General features: G+C 42.2%; 1 protein-coding gene and 1 long non-coding RNA gene across 2 annotated transcripts in view; both read right to left on the reverse strand.

The window, feature by feature from the left end:
- Positions 1-10,591, reverse strand: part of LOC123728738 (dedicator of cytokinesis protein 11-like) — a 137,592-nt gene extending 127,001 nt beyond the window's left edge. Inside the window, 1 exon segment of the mRNA XM_045701398.1 lies at positions 10,368-10,591. Within this exon segment, the coding sequence (XP_045557354.1) occupies positions 10,368-10,463 (96 nt within the window). The 5' untranslated portion in view covers positions 10,464-10,591.
- A 7,703-nt stretch (positions 10,592-18,294) lies between these two features.
- Positions 18,295-19,183, reverse strand: LOC123728649 (uncharacterized). Its single transcript, XR_006760282.1, has 2 exons — positions 18,655-19,183; positions 18,295-18,369 (listed from the first exon to the last, which is right to left on the reverse strand). It is a non-coding gene; the product is annotated as an uncharacterized lncRNA (long non-coding RNA).
- Between the last annotated feature and the right edge of the window lie 5,840 nt (positions 19,184-25,023).

Genomic DNA, 25,023 nt, shown 5'->3' on the forward strand with positions numbered 1-25,023 from the left:
TCTATCAAAGTGCCTTATTACGTTATAATAGTTTCTGTATGTCGTGCGGTCGTTTCTACTGTAGCTCATTTCATAACCTTTATGCTGTTATATTCAATCGTGCTTATGTAGCTAGCTATATTCTTCTATTAGCTCTGTAAAACACTGCTAATTGCGTCAGAGAAGTATTAGCTTGGGGAGGATGAGGGAAGGGAGAGGATGATGAGGCAGTGGGTAGGTGGGTGAGATATTGTCACTATAATTGCATAATGGACCTGTACGTCGAATTACAAAAAATAACTTGTTCGGTAATCTCCTCACCTGCTAGTTTGAGGTGAACTATGTGGTCATTGAGGGCAGCAGTGTCGATCAGATGGAAAAATAACATACCATTTGGTCATTTTCCGAGTGCATTCCACAAAGCTGTTTATCATGTCTGCCTTATCCACTGCCCCCATTTTGAGGTTATAGTCAAGCACACAGTCTGGTTTGATCTTTCTCTCTCCTGTCAGGTTGTCCACCTTCCCTGTGGCCGACATGGTTGCTGTATGGACAGTGGAGAGGACATGGACGTCTCGTTTGTCATGCCACTTTACTGCCAGCTGTTGACCATTCTCCTTGAACTCCACCTCCCCTCTCTGCAACTTCCTGCATCCGAATGCCGGCATCCTCTTCCTGTTTGACCTGACTGTGCCACAGGCCCCTGTGCTGTTGGAGAGCAGATGCTGGAAGGGTGTGGGACTGCTGTACCAATTGTCCACATACAAAGTGTGTCCCTTGCCAAGATGAGGAGCCATCATGGTCATCACCACAGACCAGGACACCCCAAGCCCCTCATAATGTTGGATGTCAGTGGAGGACCCTGTGTAAACTACAATGTCCTGGACAAATCATGTCTTCATGTCGCACATGACAAAGAACTTGACCCCAAACCTGTGCCTTTTGAAGGGAATATATTGACAGAACGCCAGCCTACCTTTCCATAACATCAGGGACTCATCAATGCATAGGTCATTGTATGGCACAAAGACCCGACCAAATGCTGATGTCAGGCTGGTAAGAACATTTCTTATTTTGTATAACGGGTCATTTGGGTTGGCAGGAGTTTGTTGACGAAATGGAGGCATCGCAGCAGAACTAGGAAGCGGTCTTGGCAAAGAAGGGAGTTGCAAACATAGGATCTGTGCTCCAGTATTCTCTTAGGGAATTCTTTACTATCCCCATGAGAAGGACTGTCACCAGGAAGGTATACATTTCACTAATTGTGGTCACCCATTTAGCGAGTTTCCCCCTCACTCCTGGCTCTCTCTTCTCCTGTAGCTCCAAGGCATAGCAATTGGTCTCCTCTACTACAGTGAGGGAAAAAAGTATTTGATCCCCTGCTGATTTTGTATGTTTGCCCACTGACAAAGAAATTATCAGTCTATAATTTTAATGGTAGGTTTATTTGAACAGTGAGAGACAGAATAACAAGAAAAAAATACAGAAAAACACATGTACATTTTTTTATAAATTGATTTGCATTTTAATGAGGGAAATAAGTATTTGACCCCTCTGCAAAATATGACTTAGTACTTGGTGGCAAAACCCTTGTTGGCAATCAGAGGTCAGATGTTTCTTGTAGTTGGCTACCAGGTTTGCACACATCTCAGGAGTGATTTTGTCCCACTCCTCTTTGCAGATCTTCTCCAAGTCATTAAGGTTTTGAGGCTGACGTTTGGCAACTCGAACCTTCAGCTCCCTCCACAGATTTTCTATAGGATTAAGGTCTGGAGACTGGCTAGGCCACTCCAGGACCTTAATGTGCTTCTTCTTGAGCCACTCCTATATATTTACTGTTTTATTCACATGTTTTCAAGTACTGGTGACAAAACATGCATTCCGATTCTTGCATAGATTGTAATGAACACATTGTGTGTAAAGTACTTTTTGAAGTTTGTACTGATTATGATGAGCTAAGCTAATTCCAGCTATGTGCGGAGCCATGTTTGTTGACATACAATGCATTCTGGGTTTCAGACCTTCCAGAAGTGAATGATGGTAGACGACACACCCCCTTCGACATGCATACTATAAAACAGACCAAACTCATCTGGTCTCCTCTTATGATCTTTGGTTTCTGTGAAAAAAACAAACATGGTGGAGCGCAGAATCTAGCTACTATCGTCGGATTACTTTCAATTTCTAGAACGTGTTTTACTCAATTATTTCGATCAATGGTGAGCTCTCCCGTGATGTGATTAATTATAAATAGCAATTGCTATTAGCTAATTCTTATTGTAGTTTGTCAGTCGAGAGTTATAAAAACATGACCCTTGTTATGTCAATCTTTCCTCAGCGCTAGCACAAACGTAGCCTACATTTTTCCAGTTTGGATGATTGTGTTATGCTGTAGATACTTCTATGAATGTCTGAACATTGCATCCAAAAATAAAAACTGCTCACATTCTGGATATAACTTTGTAAGGACTGTGTTTGTGCAAAATGTTTCTGAAAAAAAAACAGTGTGGCCAGCTCCAATGCTGATTGTCGCGTCAATTGAAAATGGATGTTCTAAATAAGCGTTCTAACTAACCAAGCGGTCTAATCACACCGGTTTGATCGTACGCTACAGGGACCATTGTAGAATGATCACACCCATGTGTTGGTACGTGTGAAAAGGTTAAGACATGAAGGTCAGTCAATACTGAAAATGTCAAGAACTTTTAACGTTTCTTCAAGTGGAGTCACAAAAACCATCAAGAGCTATGATGAAACTGGCTCTCATGAGGACTGCCACAGGAAAGGAAGACCCAGAGTTACCTCTGCTGCAAAGGATATGTTCATTAGAGTTACCACCCTCAGAAATTGCAGCCCAAATAAATGCTTCACGGAGTTCAAGTAACAGACACATCAACATCAACTGTTCAGAGGAGACGGCGTGAATCAGGCCTTCATGGTCGAATTGCTGAAAAAAAACCACTACTAAAAGGACACCAATAAGAAGAGACTTGCTTGGGCCAAGAAACACGAGCAATGGACATTAGACCAGTGGAAATCTGTCCTTTGGTCTGATGATTACAAGTTTGAGACTTTTGGTTCCAACCGCTGTGTCTTTGTGAGACGCAGAGTAGGTGAACGGATGATCTACGCATGTGTAGTTCCCACTGTGAAGCATGGAGGAGGTGGTGTGATGGCGTGGGGTTGCTTTGCTGGTGACACTGTCAATGATTTATTTAGAATTCAAGGCACACTTACGCCATCCCATCTGGTTTACGCTTAGTGGGACTATCATTTGTTTTTCAACAGGACAATGACCCAACACACCTCCAGTCTGTGTAAGGGCTATTTGACCAAGAAGGAGAGTGATGGAGTGCTGCATCAGATGACCTGGTCTCCACAATCACCCAACCTCAACCCAATTGAGATGGTTTGGGATGAGTTGGACCGCAGAGTGAAGGAAAAGCAGCCAAAAAGTGCTCAGCATGTGGGAAGTCCTTCAAGACTGTTGGAAAAGCATTCCAGGTGAAGCTGGTTGAGAGAATGCCAAGAGTGTGCAAAGCTGTCATCAAGGCAAAGGGTGGCTACTTTTAAGAATCTCAAATATAAAATATATTTTGATTTGTTTAACACTTTGTGGCTACTACATGATTCCATATGCTTGTTTTGATTTTTTCACCATCATTCTACAATGTAGAAAATAGTAAAAATAAAGAAATACCCTTGAAATGAGTAGGTGTGTCTAAACTTTTGACTGGTGCTGTACATTTGGACAGACACAGAAACAGAGGCACACACCCTCACCTGCCCATTCACACAAACAGTATTTTTATGTTTATTGGACCCCAGGAAGAGAGCGAGAGAGAGAGAGAGCGACAGGGAGCGAGAGAAAGAAAGAAACAGAGAGAGAAAAATGAGGGAAAAACAAATTATAAACATCTAAGGAAAGAACAGAGAAATATTAGGGTGACTGCTGGACTGGAGGAGAGTTTAAAACATATCTTCTTATACCACTGTGAACACAGGGCACAGTAATCTAGTTCAACAGAATGTCCTTTAGGGGTTGATGTCCAACACTCTGGCCCCAGAGGTTGCTATGTTACATGGCCCCCTACAGAGGAGTCCTCTGCAGAAGGGTTAGGCACCAGCAGAGGGAGCAGCCCCCTATCTACATTGACGGGACAGTAGTGGAGAGGGTGGAGAGCTTTAAATTCCTCGGTGTACACATCACGGACAAACTGAAATGGTCCACCCACACAGACAGCGTGGTGAAGAAGGCACAGCAGCTCCTCTTCAACCTCAGGAGGCTTAAGAAATGTGGCTTGTCACCAAAAACACAAAAACTTTTACAGATGCACAATCGAGAGCATCCTGTCGGGTTGTATCACCGCCTGGTACGGCAACTGCTCCGCCCACAACCGGAAGGCTCTCCAGAGGGTAGTGAGGTCTGCACAACGCATCACTGGGTGCAAACTACCTGCCCTCCAGGACACCTACACCACCCGATGTCACAGGAAGGCTAAAAAGATCATCAAGGACAACAACCACCCGAGCCACTGCCTGTTCACCCCGCTATCATCCAGAAGGCGAGGTCAGTACAGGGGCATCAAAGTGGGGACCGAGAGACTGAAAAACAGCTTCTATCTCAAGGCCATTAGACTGTTAAACAGCCATCACTAACATTGAGTGGCTGCTGCCAACACAGCCACTTTAATAATGGAACATTTGATGTAATCAATTTATCACTAGCCACTTAAAATATATAATGTTTACTTACCCTACATTACTCATCTCATATGTATATACTGTACGCAATACCATCTACTGCATCTTGATGTAATGTATCACTAGCCACTTTAAACAATGCTGCTTTATATGTTTTCATACCCTACATTACTCATCTCATATGTATATATTGTACTCTATACCATCTACTGCATCTTGCCTATGCCATTCGGCCATCACTCATTTATTTGTATGTACATATTCATTCCTTTACACTTGTGTGTGTAAGGTAGTTGTTGTGAAATTGTTAGGTTATATTACTTGTTAGATATTATTGCACGGTCGGAACTAGAAGCACAAGCATTTCGCTACACTTGCATTAACACCTGCTAACCATGTGTATGTGACAAATACATTTGATTTGAAAAATGCCTTATAACCTTTGGGTCTAAGTTCCTGGCTACTGTTTCTCGTTTGACTTTAGGTTGCTTGCTGCAGTGAGTGACCCTTAGCAGCAGGGCACAAGTTTAGTTTCACAGGCCGCTGTGATACTAAACCACAGCCTGAGAGAGAGAGAGGAGAGAGAGAGGAGAGAGGGGAGAGAGAGAGAAACACACAAAGGAACGAAGGAAGGGGTTAGGCAATCAATCTGGCCCTGGACACTCCAAACAAACTGTCACTCCAACATGCTTCCGGGGTCTTTGGCTACAATGTCAGTGAGAGAGAGAAGTACTTTTCCAGGTGTCTGTCTCTTACGGTTCAGTGGAAAGACAGAGGAGAAGTCTAACTCTAACAGATGGGAGTTTTAGTACTGGTGTTTATTGGTTCACCTAGACACACAGTCTTGTACAACTAATCTTGTGGGGGGGGGGACACAATTCAGTCCCATCCAAAATACTATTTTCCTTAACCAACCCTAACCTTAATGCTAACCTGAAAACCTAACCTTAACCCTAAACCCCCTAGAGATAGCATTTGACCTTGTGGGGACTAACAAAATGTCCCCAGTTGGTCAAGATTTTTGTTCGTTTACTATTCTAGTCCCCACAAGTATAGTTAAACACATCCACACACACAGATCAAGTCCCACTCACCTCACCTTTAGCGTCCTCATCGACCTCTACAGTTCCCCATCAATAGTGAACACAGATACTCCCCATGTCCCACATCCCTTGACCTGACTTCAATTTGTATATACAAACTAGTGCTGAGCGATTAGTGCTTTTCGATTTCGGCTTCAGATTATTTGGGTTGAAGGCTGTAACAGCACAGAATAAAACAATGAATAAAAGTCCCATGATGGTAGTGACTGTCCATTACTGCTTATCACTTATTAACCATCGTTTATTCACTTTAATAAAATATTTCAGTTGTTGTGTATATTACATTTGTTTTGTTGATGACTTTATTAATTTAATTCCAAGTCATCATCTCATCTCTATAGAGCTGCTGCCTATGCTTGTCACGCCCTGATCTGTTTCACCTGTCCTTGTCCTTGTGCTTGTCTCCACCCCCCTCCAGGTGTCGCCCATCTTCCCCATTATATCCTGGGTACTTATACCGGTGTTTTCTGTTGGTCTGTGCGTGCCAGTTCGTTTTGTTCATTCAAACCTACCAGCGGTTTCCCTTGCGCCGGTCTTTGCTATAGTCCCAGTTTTCTAGTTTCCTGGTTTTGACATTTCCTGCCTGCCGTCCTGTACCTTTGCCTCTACTCTGAATTACCAACCTCTGCCTGACCTGAGCCTGCCTGCTGTTCTGGTGCCTTACACCCTCTCTGGATTGTTGACCCCTGCCTGCCTGGACCTGCCGTTTGCCTGCCCCTGTTTAAAGAATAAACTTTTGTTTCTTCAACACTGTCTGCACCTGGGTCATACCTTAAAACGTGATAATGTTGTCTGACAAAAATCACTATTTTAGAAGTTCTTCAAAGTAAATAAGTTGCTTTTCAGCAGTCATATTCCTATCTTAGATCATGTATTTTCAGGTAGAGATACCTCACGAAGCCATTCCCTCCCCATCGCACATTCTTCTCTCCGTCTCAGACCAAACAATGGATTAAGTTAATTAGCATGTTTTCTGTGCTAAACTATGTAAAATATTGACCTGTTGGAAACTACAACTCCCTACTACATCGCACAGTTCGGGCTTGATTTGATTTATCTCTAGAGACACTACGCTTTGCCCTCACGAAAAGAAAAAATAATGGAATACAAATAACTGAACTGAGTTGGTCAATTAGTTTTAAAAAAAGAGAAAAAACACATTTTGGTTAATCGCTTAGCACTAATACACACCCTCATATAGATACAGTGCCTTCAGAAAGTATTCACACCCCTTGACTTATCCACATTTTGTTGTTACAGCCTGAATTTAAAATGGGTTAATTCACATTTTTTTCTCACCCATCTACACACAATGAAAACATGTTTTTAGACATTTTTGCAAACGTATTGAAAATGAAATACAGACATATTTGAATTTACATAAGTATTCAACCCAGAGTCTATACTTTGTAGAAGCACCATTGGCAGCGATTACAGCTGTGACTCTTTCCGGGTAAGTCCCTAAGAGCTTGCCATACCTGGATTGTGCAACATTTGCCCATTATTCTTTTCTAAATTCTTCAAGCTCTGTCACATTGGTTGTTGATCATTGCTAGACAAACATGTTCAGGTCTTGCCATAGATTTTCAAGTAGATTTAAGTCAAAACTATAACTCGGCACTCAGGAACATCCACTGTCTTCTTGGTAAGCAACTCCAGTGTAGATGTGGCCTTGTGTTTTAGGTTATTGTCCAGCTGAAAGGTGAATTCATCTCCCAGTGTCGGGTGGAAAGCAGACTGAACCAGGTTTTCCTCTAGGATTGTCCCTAGGATTGCTTAGCTCCTTTCCATTTAGATCTATTCTATTTTATCCTGAAAAACTCCCCAGTCCTTAACAACTACAAGCATAGCATGAAGCAGCAACCAGTATGCTTGAAAATATAGAGAGTGGTACTCAGTAATGTGTTGTATTTGCCCCAAACATAACTAACACCTTGTATTCAAGACAAAAAGTTAATTGCTTTGCCATATTTTTGCCAGAATTATTTTAGTGCCTTGTTGCAAACAGGATGCATTTTTTGGAATATTTGTTATCACGTACAAGCTTCCTTCTTTTCATGCTGTCAATTAGGTTAGTATTGTGGAGTAACTACAATGTTGTCGATCCATCCTCAGTTTTCTCCTATCACAGCCATTAAACTCTAACAAGTCACCATTGGCCTCATGGTGAAATCCTTGAGCGGTTTCGTTCCTCTCCGGCAAGTTAGAAGGACACCTGCATCTTTGTAGTGAATACACCATCCAAAGTGTAATTAATAACTTCACCATGCTCAAAGGGATATTCAATGTCTGCTTTTTTTCCATTTATTTTTTACCCATCTACCAATAGGTGCCCTTCTTTGCACAGAATTGGAAAACCTCTCTGGTCTTTGTGGTTGAATCTGTGTTTGAAATTCACTGAGGGACCTTACAATTATTTGTATGTGTGGGGTACAGAGATGAGGTAGTCATTCAAAAATCATGTTAAACACTATTACTACACAGAGTGAGTCCATGCAACTTATTATGTGACTTGTTAAGCAAATATTTACTCCTGAACCTATTTAGGCTTGCCTTAACAAAGGGGTTGAATACTTATTGACTCAGTACATTTCAGCTTTTAATTTTTTTATGAATGTGCAAAATTCTCTAAGGACTTAATTCCACTATAATATTATGGGGTATTGTGTGTAGCCGAGTGACCAAACAAAATCTACATTTAATCAATTTTAAATTCAGGCTGTAACACAACAAAATGTGGAAAAAGTCAAGGGGTGTGAATACTGTCTGAAGGCACTCTACATTTTATCAAAACAACACCTTGTGATTCTTCAAGAGCTTTCTTGCGACCTCAGACACGTATAGTAGTTTCACCTCAGCTACCGTTCAAAACGTCCCAATGTCTTATGATCTGAAAGGACTGCAAGTTGAAGCTGGTGGGCCTCAGTAATATACTACTAGGCTTATATTAAGCTGTTACTTGAGCAAATCCACTCCTTTTCAGATCACAGAGAAGAGACCCCATAATAAAAGGAATAGGATACATAGCCCTCCAACTGAACGTAGGACGCACCAACTGGGCAGTTTAAAAAAGGAGAGTGGAAAGGATGGAAAGAGCAGAAAACATGGAATGCCAGGAAAAATAATAAAACAAGATGCCCCCATTGACAAATGTGACAGATAAAAACCAACCAAACACAAACACACAAAGCATGGTTGGAGCATGCCTCCAGAGAATCACAACTGGCTATGCTGGCTAGGCAACCTCCACAAAACAGCGCTTGTTCTCTGTTACCACGTCGACCGTTACCCCGAGGATCATCCGCTTAAACAGACAACACACACACTCCGGGAACCTGTGTTGCCTAGCACACATCAGGCAGCAACAAATCTCATCACAAGGTTACTATGCCTGTTGCCTTCACTGCGTCATTGTCATAAGACTTGACTGGAGATGTTTTGGCTGGGTTTGTGTGTTGGTTGTGTCGCATATGAGAAAGAGAGACATGGTGAATCAGATGACAGCGACAGCATGGGAGATTTTACAGTGGAGAAATCCCATGATGACAAATCATGAGGTCATAGTCACCCCGAAAGGTCATGCATCTTTCGATGTCAGAGGAGAGCAATCTCTTGCAAAAACACTGACATCGGAAAGAAACACACACACACACACACACACACACACACACACACACACCCAAAGAAGCCCTCTGTGAATGATTAAATCTGAAGTGCTTCATCAGTTTTATGTGCAATTTATCTCAAGCCAATTCCCTGCATCATAGCAGGGTTTTAGCCAATACTACAAGCAGCCAACCAAACTACAAACCACAACCAGTGCTCAAATCACCATCCATGATATAGCAGACAGCACTAGTGTCCTTTCAACAAAGAAAGAGAAAAGGCTCCTGCAAAGACTGAACTGTTATTGTAGGTCTATCATCAAACACCATCAAGATCAATAATCCTGTACATGCTTGAGGCATTAAAAATATGAATTCCACCCACCCAGCATAGAAAGGAGCAGGATGCAAGAACAGGAAAAGGGAATGGGATCTTGGGAAACCAAGAATTGCAGTGCCAACTCAGAATTGGCACTGCACATTCTGCAAGCGCACAAAAGGCGCTGCAGCCAAGACCTGATGCCAAGAGGAATGGAATACCATGTGTCCTCACTTGTGTTCTGCACACCAAAGCCACAGAAAAAGGACACATATAGCAATACGATACTTACTTTATATATACACATTATCCTTTTAAAAATATGGTCATTTTCTGCCTAACGAAATTGATTAATTTCCAGATAATTACGAAATCATACGCAAGTTTAAATTCCCACTTGTAATCAAATGTGGCGAGCTCTGCTCAGTGGGTGACATATGGGGAATGGTGAGACTCGCGTCTTCGATAAAACTGGAAACAATGTTGTCGTTCGGACATTCAAGTAACGTTATAAACTAAAAGTATACAAAGCCTTTTCTGGATGAAACAGGACCGGACTCTTGCGCTATGGTTCCGTAGTAAAGTGAGCGGGTTTGGACAGCAAGGTACCTTGGCTACCAGCTAACTGAAGATGAGATAATAAGCCACCATACTAACCACAATCACCGATGTCCTCACAGCCTCCGAGACACTGAGTTCCGCCGCCGTTCCAGGTATACTCAACCTTTTGGTAAATTTCCGTACCTCCGGCATAGCTATCTTTCCGGTGAAAACCACCACCTAAGTCCCGGTATAACTGACAGATGGGGCGGGTGGATCAGGTGGCGTTGCGAGGCGGGGCTGGACCGAACAGGCTCTCGAGCATCTCGTGCGCCTCCTTCTGCCTGTTCCCTTCTCTCCTCCCTTAGACGGATAGGTATACACCATTGGTGCACACCTCAAATACCTGACTAACCACTGTGAGAAATGGTAAACTACAAATTGCATGGTCACCTGTACTAATATTCAGGATAAATTCACAGTTGAATTGTATTATTTGGATGAAAAAGTTTAGGTTATTATTGTAATACTATAATGGTATGTGACTCCTTTTCATTGGAGATTATTGTATTGGTATTTTGGGGTAGGTTGCAGTAAGTAGAGTAGTAGAGTAAATTCGTATTATCTATACACCAGCCCGGGCATAAAAAGTGACAAAATCATCATCGGTTCATAGATTATATATATGAGATAATGTCGCTGTCCAGTGGACAAAGATGAGAACCACAGCAGTCATACAGTTCAAATTCTGTAGGGTTTGAACACATTTTATTTTCTTCCTTTCAGACCCTGAATGATTACAAAAAAAGTTCAATTGATTTGCACTCATAACAACTAATAGTTAATAGTGTACATGTAGCCTATTTAATAATGGTATTTAATTACATTTCTCTCATAAGAGGTCATACCACATGCTCTCTAGTAATCAGATTAGATTCCAGAACACAAGGCCTGTTGTTCTGAGTGCTAAGTTTGCCTGCTTCCGATTAGCCACATAAGCCATTAAAGTCAAGGCAACCAATAGACAAACAGTTAGTTTCTGGATAACGTGATTCAGAGAAGTTTGTGAGCCACATCCTAATGGCACTGATGCCACTATGCCTTGTCATCATCCAACTATTTATATCTGTGGGCTGAATGTGTTCGAGAATAAATTGTGCCAATAGGGGTATAGAAGGCCTACCAATACCATGTATTTGCTAAAATAAATGAAAAACATTGGAGATGTAAATGTCAATCTTCTCTGTGTTGTGTTGCTCCAGATGGCAGTAGTGCCTTACACAGCCACCGGGTCATAAGCAGTGAGGCATTGGTAAGGTGATGATAACCTCCACTGTAAGAGGTCCATCGGAATTCTCCCCACACAATACCTGGTAAGTGAACTGTAAACCAGTCTGGTGTCTTGCAATTATCCAAAAAAAAGACATCTGCTAAGTTTTTCAAAGCCTTGCATTACACTCATAGGAAATGTATAGGGGACATGGAGAGTGGCACTAGTGAGGTTAGTTAGAGGATTTGGTTTTACATGAGTAAAAAAAAAAATATTGGTAAAAGGTTTGAAATTAGGCCAACAAAAATATTATTCAATGCTAATGCTATGACAACTAATAACAGTATTTAATGTTGGAGGCCTATGATGAAAACCAAGAGCCAGAAATGCAGCTTTTATGCAGTGGGGGGCATATTTACATTACGGAAAACTTTAACCCTTGAGCTGGGCTGGGTTGTGGTCTGTAGTATCAGAGGCAGTAGAGATACTCAGTAGAGATACTCAGTAGAGATACTCAGTAGAGATACTCAGTAGAGATACTTCAGTAGAGATACTTCAGTAGAGATACTTCAGTAGAGATACTTCACTGTTTCCTGTCCAAACATCCAAAGAGAACTGATTGAAGTAAAGGTTTTTATATACAGTATAACCAGCCGTACCAAACCAATATTTTATTGCCTTGATCCAATAACTCTGAGTTGCTTTACATAGTCATCTTAAAACAAAATATCTAGGCTGCTCAAACTGTGTTAAACCACACGACATATTTGCTACACAGTACTTTTTTTTCTTGTTCAGACAGCCAATACAATCTCTCGTTTCAGTGCCATTGTATAAAGGCTATGTAAAGTGTCATCAAATCAAATTTTATTGGTCACATACACATGGTTAGCAGATGTTAATGCGAGTGTAGTGAAATGCTTGTAAATATAAAAGGTGTCCCGTTGTCAGACCCTCATTCTATACATTGCAGCATGGTTGACATTACAATGATGATCAGACATTGGGAAATCTTTTTGTTTTATGCCAACTCTGGTAAGAAATTTGAATTTATATATATATATTTTTTAAATATATATATTATTGGCTTTTAGAAACCATTTGAATGACTTTGTAGCAAGTATTTGAGATGTTTTTCAATCTTCATCTTGATGATCTATATTGTTTGTTTGCTTTGACAGTTTTTTGCATTTACCAAGAACGTTGTTCAACCACACGCTGTTAAGGTTACTGAGATGGGAGAATATCACTTCCTTTTGGCCAACTGACGTGAATACCAATGTTGTTTTGGTACAAGCAGACTCTTGGACAGAAACCACTTCTCATGGCATCATCACTTTACAGTGGCCAAAGTAGTTTTTACTTTACCAAGGATTTCACTGAGACTAAACATCTGAGTGTGAAGAGAGGAGTTGGCAGCTTTAACCTGACCATCTCCAAGACAGAGCCATGGGACATACTACTGTGGTGCTATGAAAGCGGGCAAAGTCAAATTTGGAGAAGGAACTGTTTTGATTGTCAAAGGTAACTTAACTTCCTTCCCTAATTTTGGATTTTAAATTTTGCACCATTAAATTAGAAATATACTTTAGACTTTGGCGCTGAATGAATATACCAGACCAATACAATTTACACACTATGATCTTACTCCATCACTCTCTTCAGGTTCAGAGTCCAACAGCATGTCTGTGCTCCAGCAGCCTGTGTCTGACTCAGTCCAGCCAGGAGACTCTGTAACTCTGAACTGTACATTAGTGTCTATTGGTTCAGACATGGCTCAGGAGAATCCCATCCAGGAATCATTTACACCCATAGAGACAGTAGTGATCAGTGTGAGAAGAGCCCTGAGGCTGGGTCTCCTACACCGGAAAAAAGCTTGTCCAGAGAAGACAAGGTGAGCGCTACCATCAGTCCTGTGTCATGCCAACAGTAAAGCATTCTGAGACCATTCATGTGTGGGGTTGCTTCTCAGCCAAGGGAGTGGGCTCACTCAATTTTGCCTAAGAACACAGCCATGAATAAAGAATGGTACCAATACATCCTCCCAACCATCCAGGAACAGTTTGGTGACTAACAATGCCTTTTCCAGCATGATGGAGCACCTTGCCATAAGGCAAAAGTGATAACTAAGTGGCTCGGGGAACAAAACATCGATATTTTGGGTCCATGGCCAGGAAACTCCCCAGACCTTAACCCCATTGAGAACTTGTTGTCAATCCTCAAGAGGCGGGTGGACAAACAAAACCCCACAAATTCCGACAAACTCCAAGCATTGATTATGCAAGAATGGGCTGCCATCAGTCAGGATGTGGCCCAGAACTTAATTGACAGCATGCCAGTGCGGATTGCAGAGGTCTTAAAAAAGAAGGGTCAACACTGCAAATATTGACTCTTTGCATCAACTTCATGTAATTGTCAATAAAAGCTTTTGACACTTATGAAATGCTTGTAATTATACTTCAGTATTCCATAGTAACATCTGACAAAAATATCTAAAGACACTGAAGCAGCAAACTTTGTGGAATATTTAATATTAATATTTGTGTCATTCTCAAAACTTTTGGCCATGACTGTAGATTTTAAATTAATACTCTTTTATAGCTAACTTTTATGCCAAAACCTTTGTTTAGCTATATTGTTCAGATACCGATGTTTATCTATATCGTTCAGATACCTTTGTTTTTCTATAATGTTCAGATACCTTTGTTTAGCTATATTGTTCAGATACCGTTGTATTTCTATATGTTCAGATACCGTTGTTTGGCTATATCGTTCAGATTCCGTTGTATTTCGATATGTTCAGATACCTTTGTTTTTCTATATTCAGATACTTTTGTATTTGTAGATCATTCAGATACCTTTGTTTAGCTATATTGTTCAGATACCTTTTGTTTTTCTATATTGTACAGATACCGATGTTTATCTATATCATTCAGATACCTTTGTTTATCTATATCATTCAGATACCTGCAGTCCTCTGCACCTCTCTGATTCAGAGGGGTTGGGTTAAATTCAGAGGGGTGGCAGGTAGCCTAGTGGTTAGGGCGTTGGACTAGTAACCGAAAGGTTGCAAAGATCAAATCCCTGAGCTGACAAAGTAAAAATCTGTCGTTCTGCCCCTGAACAAGGCAGTTAACCCACTGTTCCTAGGCCGTCATTGAAAATAAGAATATGTTCTTAACTGACTTGCCTAGTTAAATAAAGGTACAATTAAAAGAAATGCAGAAGACATATTTCAGTTGAATGCATTCAGTTGTACAACTGACTAGGTATCTCCCTTGCCTTTGTGTTCTATGTCATTCAGATACCTTTGTTTTTCGACAACAGTAGAAAGTATGACTCTCAGATAATGCTGTGTCTCACTGGTGGCTTATTCATTGTCATATATGTATCCATAATTGTCTCAGTGTCTCTATCCCTGTTTGATCTTCCACAGATGGTTGTAAGGAGGACCCTGTTCTCTTGGTGTACTGCCTGGGTGTAGCATTGGCTCTGTGTATCACCATCATCATTGTACTTGGTTGTGTTATGTATAAGATGGCCAAGAATACATCTCTGCTGTGCCAAGGTAAGCGTTATCATTGTGCATAATATATGCTTTAATTGTTGGTGCACTGCACACTGCTTGTTTTTGGTCATAACGGTTCTTCAAAATATGCGTTATCATTGCGCACAATACAGTAAATGCTTAAACTGTTGGTGTAATGTATATTACATGTTTTAGTCATGAAACTGGGTTAATTCACTGTATGATGATGATGATGATTCCTTCATGTTTTTGTCTAAAAGGAACACACCCTCAGCCAAGTGGTCTGGGAGTCCCCAGTTCTCATAACCAGGTATGCAGAACATAATGTTAACTATTCTGAGTATGACTTTGATGAACTGTAAACAAATATGAAAATATCAGGTCTTTTCCTTATGTCTTTTAATTTATTTTTCTCTTAGGATCAAGAAGATGATGACACACTCATGTCGGTCCATTACGCTGCTCTGAATGTCAACCACAAGAAGCCAAAGACCCAGAGACACAGGAGCGCCATGGAGAGAGACACTGTGTACTCTGGGGTGAGGTGCCAAAACATGGACTGAAACAGATTTTTCCTCCGTATAGACATACATTGCTTTCTCTGTGTTTCAGGCTTTATATATCATTTGAAGCTTATTTATTATAAGTGTGGTACAATAGAATGGCTTATATTCTGTCAAACTCCTTTTTACATTGATAATGTGCAAATAAAATTACTAAAAATAAAAAGGGGTGCAGAGTGATCTCTATATGACGGAGACAATGACTCGTGTTTGTGTGTAGTTTTGTATTGAGTTCCAGGGAGTAGATGAACAAGAATGGGAGACAACCTATTTATTCAAGTCCTCTCTCCTCTGTAATGTGTTGTCCTCTTTTAGTTGTGTTGATAGCATGTCACTCACACCCACCCAGTGAACAAATTCACAGGTACTCTGCAGTCTTCTGTAATCCCAAGGTGAGGCCGTATCTACATTTTGGTCAGGTGGGCCTGCTGGCTTTGTGCACACAGGACCCTCCTACCTGCTCTCTGTGTCTCTGTGTCTCTATGTGGTTTTCAGCAGGATGTCTATGTGGTGTCACTGTTGTTATCACTATCTTTACTTGTTGTTCATGTTGTCCCTGACAGTTTACAGCCACAGCAAAACAGTTATTTATAAAACTGACTGTAATATATACATTTAGTTATCTAAAATCAGTTACAAACCACAAAGAACTGCTGATGAACCCTATTTGAACTCTCTGAGTTAACTGTCTTATGAGTGATACAGCACCACTTATTCTAGTTCTATGGGATCAGGGGGAGGGGACAGTTTATGATGATGTCATGGGAGAACTTTCAGTACATTCTCAGACAAGTCTTGTGAAGCACAAAAACTACTACAGAAGGAGACCAATAGAGGAGGATCCTCCTTCTGATAGATTGCTTCTCATAAGAACCACACTAACAGGAGAGAAAAACAGAGTGGATCAAATGTGTCATGTATTGGTTGACTGGTGTCCAATCATACATGCACTCTCGGGTGTTACACATCAGTCAGTGCATTTTTCTGTGAAGGATGTAGAGGGAATGAGACTGACATACAATAGACTTCTTTCATTCTGTTGGTGTTTTCCCATACGCACTCTGCTCTTCCCCCCTTCACCTTTATACTGTACATGATATGACATGTTCTAGACACAATAGACCTATTTGTCATCTGGAGTACTACAAGTCATTTACTACAAGTCATTTAAAACTGAAATATAATAATAACCATTATCTAACTGACATTAGAAAGATGACAAGAGCATCAACCACAGTGTGATAAGGTGACAGGAACAACAAGTCTGGAGTCAGAGATGACCTGATATTATTGGTTAGTAGCTCTGACACCCAGACGGAGCTGCAGGCTTTGATGATGACCTATAAGACCTGTCTCTGAAAATACCTGTCTACCATTGTAGCTGCACAGTAGCTACGGCCAGGCTAGGGTTAGCTTTAGGGTTAGGACTAGGGCTAAGGCTAGGGTTAGGGAGTCTGAGGTAGAGGAGGGCCCAGTGAGGAACACATCACTTTCTGTGTTGTGAGCGACAGGAAAGAGCAGTTTAGTGTAGAGTGAGACCTGCTGAGGTGGTTATCACTGGAACTCTCATAGACTAAGACTGGGGGATGAAATGGTTATTATATCTCTCTCTCTCCGTATGTTTAGCTAGATTTCCAGTCCACCTCCCAACACAACAGTGTGGTGAAACATTTAATCTTAATCATTGAATCTTTTTTTTATGGGAAAAATAGTAAACTGAATGTAAATGCGTATGTGATTTGAGGACGGTTGGTGATAAGGGGATGTGAGTCAGGGACACTGACCAACATAAACGTTCCTGTCACGTTCTGACCTGTAAAGGTGTTATTTGTTAGTGTTTAGTTTGGTCAGGACGTGGCAGGGGGTATTTGTTTTATGTGGTTCAGGGTGGTTGTGTGTATGTGTCCATGTAGAGAGGGGTATTTGATTTATTAGTCCAGGGTTTTGGTTATTGTTCTATGTTCTGTCTAGTCATTTGTATTTCTATGTTTAGTTAATTGGTGTTGGGGCTTTCAGTTGGCGTCAGCTGTCTATCGTTGCCTCTGATTGAAGGTCCTCTAATTAGGGGTGTGTGTATTGTGGGTAGTGTTGATGATTAGTTATTTGAGAAGGAGACAAGTCAAGACGCTGGACCGGGTGATTCAGTTTATAGTAAGGCAGTTTATTATGAGACAAAGATATTTGGCAAAGCGTGCACGGACTCCTTCGTTTAGCTCATAGGGAACTAGCAGAAGAGAGCCCCGAAACATAGTGTACATCCAATTTATACAATGAAATAACAGTGTGTTGACGTTGAGTCTAGTAGGTCCGCTCTCCTGACTGGTCGATGAGTGGAGGGACGGTCCACTCTCCAGGTGGTGTCGACTTCCCATTGGCCCTTGGCAGTGTCCTTTGTCCTCGGAGTCCAACACACCTAAGTGTGTGTGTGTGTGTGTGTGTGTGTATTTCTGGTAATTCGTGTCTGGGTGCTTGCGATATTCATGGAATGTTGTTCTTTACACCAGTGGTCAGTTCGTGTGGCTAGGGTGCTTTCATGTCTTGACATTTTTGTGTGAGTGCTTAGTCCGCCATCAGTCTCTGGGTGTGGTCGTGATTGGTATCAGTTGGTTGCTCAATATGTCTCTGGAATTTTGTTGTGTGCTGTTGTGAAACATGTTGTGCAAATGCCCTCCTTATATATCATTAGGTAAAACGTTAGATTATCTTTATTACAAATCCCCCTCTTCACGTCTGCAAGACGTGACAAAAAAGAACAATCTGCGGCACAGCGGGAGTGAAAACAAACAAACGGAAGTCAGAGACAAATGTTGTGAGTCCCCCTCTTCACGTCTCACCTCAGCAGATAGCTTGTCAAGTCTCAATAGGGATTAAAATCATATCATTACCATTACAATCCACCCGTTTTGCTAGATATTTCACATACATTATAACACATCTATTTTGATTGGATTCAGAAATTTCACACAAATTCAAACTAATTCATGCATCCCAATAGATGGTCTCATCTAACATGTGCTCCTCATATTTGAATGAATCCTCCACCTTGCTCGGCGGTAGGTACTTGTCATCTCATTGATCTGAACTTTGACTCGGTCCGTACTCCGTTATCATCTCTCTAGAGTTCTGGTGATTAAACCTCTTGCACACGGGACCAAACAACAACCACACAACCCAAACACACTCATACAGGTGAAAGCAGCCCATAATACAGTTCTTGCAACACTTTTCCATTTCCCAAACATGAGCTGTGTTATCAAAAATGTACGTACAGCAATGAACCTAATCATTCTACCTACACCATCTTCTTTGCCCGTAACCTATCGAGAGTCAGTCTATTTTACCAGGTCATGAGGGAGGTGGCGGATAATTGGTCAGAGAACCTCTTTACTGCATCCCCTGTTTCATTCATGAATCTCTGTTGATTAAAATATGTCATTAATTCAATCCACATTATTATTTATTGTCAACTACCAAAATAATGTAGTGTAAAAGCCTTCACATATTTGATTCATAGCTTTGTATTCATCTGGAACTTCCCTGAGGATGCCAATAGCATCCATCTTGTAAAGCTACTCCCATCCTGGTCAAAACTCCTCCTGTGCCTACTTTAGCCTCCTATACCTGGCCTCTGATGACTAACTCGAACTGGTTAGACCAATAACCCCAGGGCGCAATTCCTAACCACCCTTTGTGGTAATTTCTGTCGTATGCGTCCTTTGCTGGTACTAGCCCACCCTTCATCAGTTATAGGTGCTGTGAGGTTAAGAATGTTCTATTCATCTCTCAAACCTAAGTTAGTCACATTAACGATTACTTTCAGCCATTAAAATCATCTTAGTTCTCGGTGCCATTCTTGTATCTATAACACTGGTATTCATCCGGAATTTAGGTGAACCGAGGTGGGTTGGCTGAGTACAATCTGGCCAACCCCAATTCCTGTAAAGTTGTCTGCTTCCCCAGGAAATTGTTTAATGTTTACCTTAAATTCTACATCTTGATCTTCTTTGATTCCTTATTCTGTACGTCACTCATCAGTGTATTATATAGTTTATCTTTTACTTCTTCTCAATGACAACGGTAACCTATGTTTAGTACCCGTAGGTGTTGGATCTGAATGTATCAGAAAGATTAGACTATGATGCAGCTCAGAGTCTCTACTCTTCCCAAAAACCGTCAACCCCCTCCTGCCCTTAGTCTCTCTGCTTGGTACCACCCCATACTCACACCTCTAGGAGCACACACAGTGATGAACGGTCGGGATAGGGAATCTTCGTTAAGGAGGTAACCCCCGGACCCTGTTGGTATCGGTTCTTCTCCTAACTCTGTGTGTGATCAGCAGTGGTCATATGTGTACATACCTCCTTGCAGTGGGTAACGTGGACCCAAGTGACTCTCTCAGCTTTTCTAATGGCAAAGGCAATGGTTTAACAGAACCTGGTATGGGCCTTCCCAACGGTGTTGCTTCCTGTCTTTTCTCCTCAGGGACTGGATCCACACCCAGTCTCCTGGTTGTACTGAGTGAATCACCTTCTCCTGTAATTTACCTGTTGAACACAAAATCTTGGACATACGGGTTTGGTTAACAAACAGTCTTCTCATGTGCTCTGCTAGTATATCTTTAACTTCTATGTCTACCTGTTCTGGTATCTCTATTCTCCCTAACTCTGGCATTCTATAGGCTCTACCTGATTAGCTAAACTGTCATCCATCATTTAAAGAGATAGATCCCAGTATCAACACTAGGGATTATATCTTGTCCTAATATTCTAGCTACCATAATCATGTCCACCAAGTAAGTTGGGAACACTTCTACCCATTTGCTATACTTATCTGTTATTGTTAAACACCCCTTCTTCCCCTCAATTCGGAATAGTTCAATAAGTCCATTTCCAAATGTTGGAACGGACATTCTACAAAAAATGTTTTTGTTCTAGTAGCATCCTATCCTGTTCTATCGCCTGCTCTACTATACTCCCCCCTTACTCCCCCTTTTTATACATGGCTCAAACCATGTATCAATTTTGCTGTATTTCTTAACAATGTCTTTTGTAAGGTTAGTAAATTATCCTTATGTCAGCCCTTCTCTTGTAGGATTGCCCCCTTTCATATACCACATGTACAATTCTCCCTGGGGCATTCATCCTTAGGTACCCTGTGCATTTCTCTATCAAGTGTCCTATCTTCTTTAAGATTGAACAACTTCTTTCAACTAAATTATCATATCTTTTCCTAGCGAATTTTACCAAACATAACTTAAAATCAAAACTATAATACATGCCTATGGAGCCGATAGTCTCTCCATGTATTAATATCCTAACTAAATGAACCTAACTAAATTATCCTGCTATCTTCTATTCTTATGTCTTTCTGTCTCTCCCAGTGTTATTTCTGTCCTCACCTGTTTATAATTTAACTATGCTGGTCTCCACTCACTAACCGTTATCTAATTCTATGTTACTTTTATCTTCTCTTCCTTGTTTATGCTCTCCTCCTTCTACTTCCAACCCATCAAGGTCTCAGCAGTGCCGGGGAGTACTAAATGTCTCATGGTCTTATTACATAGCTACTTACATTTATCTAGATACCCTCAATAATCCTGGATTCCCTACAGATGTCATATATTCCTGTCCTGTTGGCTTAAGTCTACCATTATTAACCTGTTTTATCAACAAAATATAATATTACTATTATATTAATTCCACAGTCTTGTTGTGTTAAATCTCTTCCACTAAATACAACCACAGCTGACTTCCTAAGGGAAAATAAACTTATCTAGATAATGTAAAAAGTACCCCTACTTATCAAACGATATTCACGTAACATAATCAGATCAAAATGACTAATCTGAACTACTCCCCAAAGAAAAATTATTGTACCCTTTTCGTCATTTTGTCTTCTCATTGGTTCAAATGATCAATTGTACACTATGTTTCGGGGCTCTCTTCTGCTAGTTCCCTATGAGCTAAACGAAGGAGTCCGTGCACGCTTTGACGTCAGTTTCAAATGCTTACATACATTAGGTGCATACGCAAGTAACATACACCATATGCAAAAGCAAGTAACATACACCATATATACACATTTTGACATTGGCCTTAGCTTTTTTTATTTCCTGGTGGTGCCCAAGAACACAGTGGCCTCCAACATTCTTAAATGGAAGAAGTTTGGAACCACCAAGACTCTTGCTAGAGATGGGCGCCCGGCCAAACTGAGCAATCGGGGAGAAGGTCCTTGGTCAGGGAGGTGACCAAGAACCCGATGGTCACTCTGACAGACCTCTAGATTTCCTCTGTGGAGATGGGAGAACCTTCAAGAAGGACAACCATCTCCGCAGCACTCCACCAATCAGGACTCTCTGGTAGAGTGGCCAGACGGAAGCCACTTCTCAGTAAAAAGCACAAGACAGACCACTTGGAGTTTGCCAAAAGGCACCTAAAGACTCTCAGACCATGAGAAGCAAGATTCTCTGAATGCCAAGCGTCACATCTGGAGGAAACGTGGCACCATCCCTACAGTGAAGCATGTAGGCCGGCTCGGTCCTCCCCTCCTGCTCCGTGGCTCGACGACTCATTGCGAGCTCACAGAACAGGGCTCCGGGCAGCCAAGCGGAAATGGAGGAAAACTCGCCTCCCTGCGGACCTGGCATCCTTTCACTCCCTCCTCTCTACATTTTCCTCTTCTGTCTCTGCTGCTAAAGCCACTTTCTACCACTCTAAATTCCAAGCATCTGCCTCTAACCCTAGGAAGCTCTTTGCCACCTTCTCCTCCCTCCTGAATCCTCCTCCCCCTTCCCCCCCTCCTCCCTCTCTGCGGATGACTTCGTCAACCATTTTGAAAAGAAGGTCGACGACATCCTATCCTCGTTTGCTAAGTCAAACGACACCGCTGGTCCTGCTCACACTGCCCTACCTTGTGCTTTGACCTCTTTCTCCCCTCTCTCTCCAGATGAAATCTCGCGTCTTGTGACGGCCGGCCGCCCAACAACCTGCCCGCTTGACCCTATCCCCTCCTCTCTTCTCCAGACCATTTCCGGAGACCTTCTCCCTTACCTCACCTCGCTCATCAAATCATCCTTGACCGCTGGCTACGTCCCTTCCGTCTTCAAGAGCGAGAGTTGCACCCCTTCTGAAAAAACCTACACTCGATCCCTCCGATGTCAACAACTACAGACCAGTATCCCTTCTTTCTTTTCTCTCCAAAACTCTTGAACGTGCTGTCCTTGGCCAGCTCTCCTGCTATCTCTCTCAGAATGACCTTCTTGATCCAAATCAGTCAGGTTTCAAGACTGGTCATTCAACTGAGACTGCTCTTCTCTGTGTCACGGAGGCTCTCCGCACTGCTAAAGCTAACTCTCCTCTGCTCTCATCCTTCTAGACCTATCTGCTGCCTTTGATACTGTGAACCATCAGATCCTCCTCTCCACCCTCTCCGAGTTGGGCATCTCCGGCGCGGCCCACGCTTGGATTGCGTCCTACCTGACAGGTCGCTCCTATCAGGTGGCGTGGCGAGAATCTGGCTCCGCACCACGTGCTCTCACCACTGGTGTCCCCCAGGGCTCTGTTCTAGGCCCTCTCCTATTCTCGCTATACACCAAGTCACTTGGCTCTGTCATATCCTCACATGGTCTCTCCTATCATTGCTATGCAGACGACACACAATTCATCTTCTCCTTTCCCCCTTCTGATAACCAGGTGGCGAATCGCATCTCTGCATGTCTGGCAGACATATCAGTGTGGATGACGGATCACCACCTCAAGCTGAACCTCAGCAAGACGGAGCTGCTCTTCCTCCCGGGGAAGGACTGCCCGTTCCATGATCTCGCCATCACGGTTGACAACTCCATTGTGTCCTCCTCCCAGAGTGCTAAGAACCTTGGCGTGACCCTGGACAACACCCTGTCGTTCTCCACTAACATCAAGGCGGTGACCCGATCCTGTAGGTTCATGCTCTACAACATTTGCACAGTACGACCCTGCCTCACACAGGAAGCGGCGCAGGTCCTAATCCAGGCACTTGTCATCTCCCGTCTGGATTACTGCAACTCGCTGTTGGCTGGGCTCCCTGCCTGTGCCATTAAACCCCTACAACTCATCCAGAACGCCGCAGCCCGTCTGGTGTTCAACCTTCCCAAGTTCTCTCACGTCACCCCGCTCCTCCGCTCTCTCCACTGGCTTCCAGTTGAAGCTCGCATCCGCTACAAGACCATGGTGCTTGCCTACGGAGCTGTGAGGGGAACGGCACCTCCGTACCTTCAGGCTCTGATCAGGCCCTACACCCAAACAAGGGCACTGCGTTCATCCACCTCTGGCCTGCTCGCCTCCCTACCTCTGAGGAAGCACAGTTCCCGCTCAGCCCAGTCAAAACTGTTCGCTGCTCTGGCACCCCAATGGTGGAACAAGCTCCCTCACGACGCCAGGACAGCGGAGTCAATCACCACCTTCCGGAGACACCTGAAACCCAACCTCTTCAAGGAATACCTAGGATAGCTTAAAAGATTTAGATGCACTATTGTAAAGTGGTTGTTCCACTGGATATCATAAGGTGAATGTACCAATTTGTAAGTCGCTCTGGATAAGAGCGTCTGCTAAATGACTTAAATGTAAATGTAAATGTAATGATGTTGGCAGCATCATGCTGTGGGGATGTTTTTCAGCAGCAAGGACAAGTCAGGATCGAGGCAAAGATTAATGGAGCAAAGTACAGAGAGATCCTTGATGAAAACCTTCAAGAGTGCTCAGGACCTCAGACTGGTGCGAAGGTTCACTTTCCGAAAGAACAACGACTCTAAGCACACAGCCAAGACAATGCAGGAGTAGCTTCAGGACGAGTCTCTGAGACCTGAAAATAGCTGTGCAGCAATGCTTCACATCCAACCTGACAGAGCTTGAGAGGATCTGCAGCGAAGAAAGGGAGAAACTCCCCAAATACAGATGTGCCAAGCTTGTAGCATCATACCCAATACGACTTGATGCTGTAATCGCTGCCAAAGGTGCTTCAAGAAAGTACTGAGTAAAGGGTCTGAATATTTATGTAAATGGGATATTTCAGTTTTTTATATTTAATACATTAGCAAACATTTCTAAAAACAGGTTTTTGCTTGGTTATTATGGGAAATTGTGTGTAGATTGATGAAAAAAACTATTTAATTCATTTTAGAATTGGGCTGTTTTCACGCCCTGAGCCCTTGGTTCTCTATGGTGTTTGGGTATGAGCGTGACAAGGGGGGTGTTCTAGTCATTATTTTTCTATGTTGGTGGTTTGTATGGTTCCCAAATAGAGGCATCTGGTATTCGTTTCCTCTAATTGGGGATCATATTTAGGAAGACCTTTCTCCCACCTGCATTTGTGGGATATTGTTTTGTTGAGTGCTGATGTGCGCTCTGTGCTTCACTTTCGTTGTATGTTTATTGT

Source organism: Salmo salar, chromosome ssa18 (assembly GCF_905237065.1).
Source record: "Salmo salar chromosome ssa18, Ssal_v3.1, whole genome shotgun sequence".
Taxonomy (NCBI): Eukaryota; Metazoa; Chordata; class Actinopteri; order Salmoniformes; family Salmonidae; genus Salmo; species Salmo salar.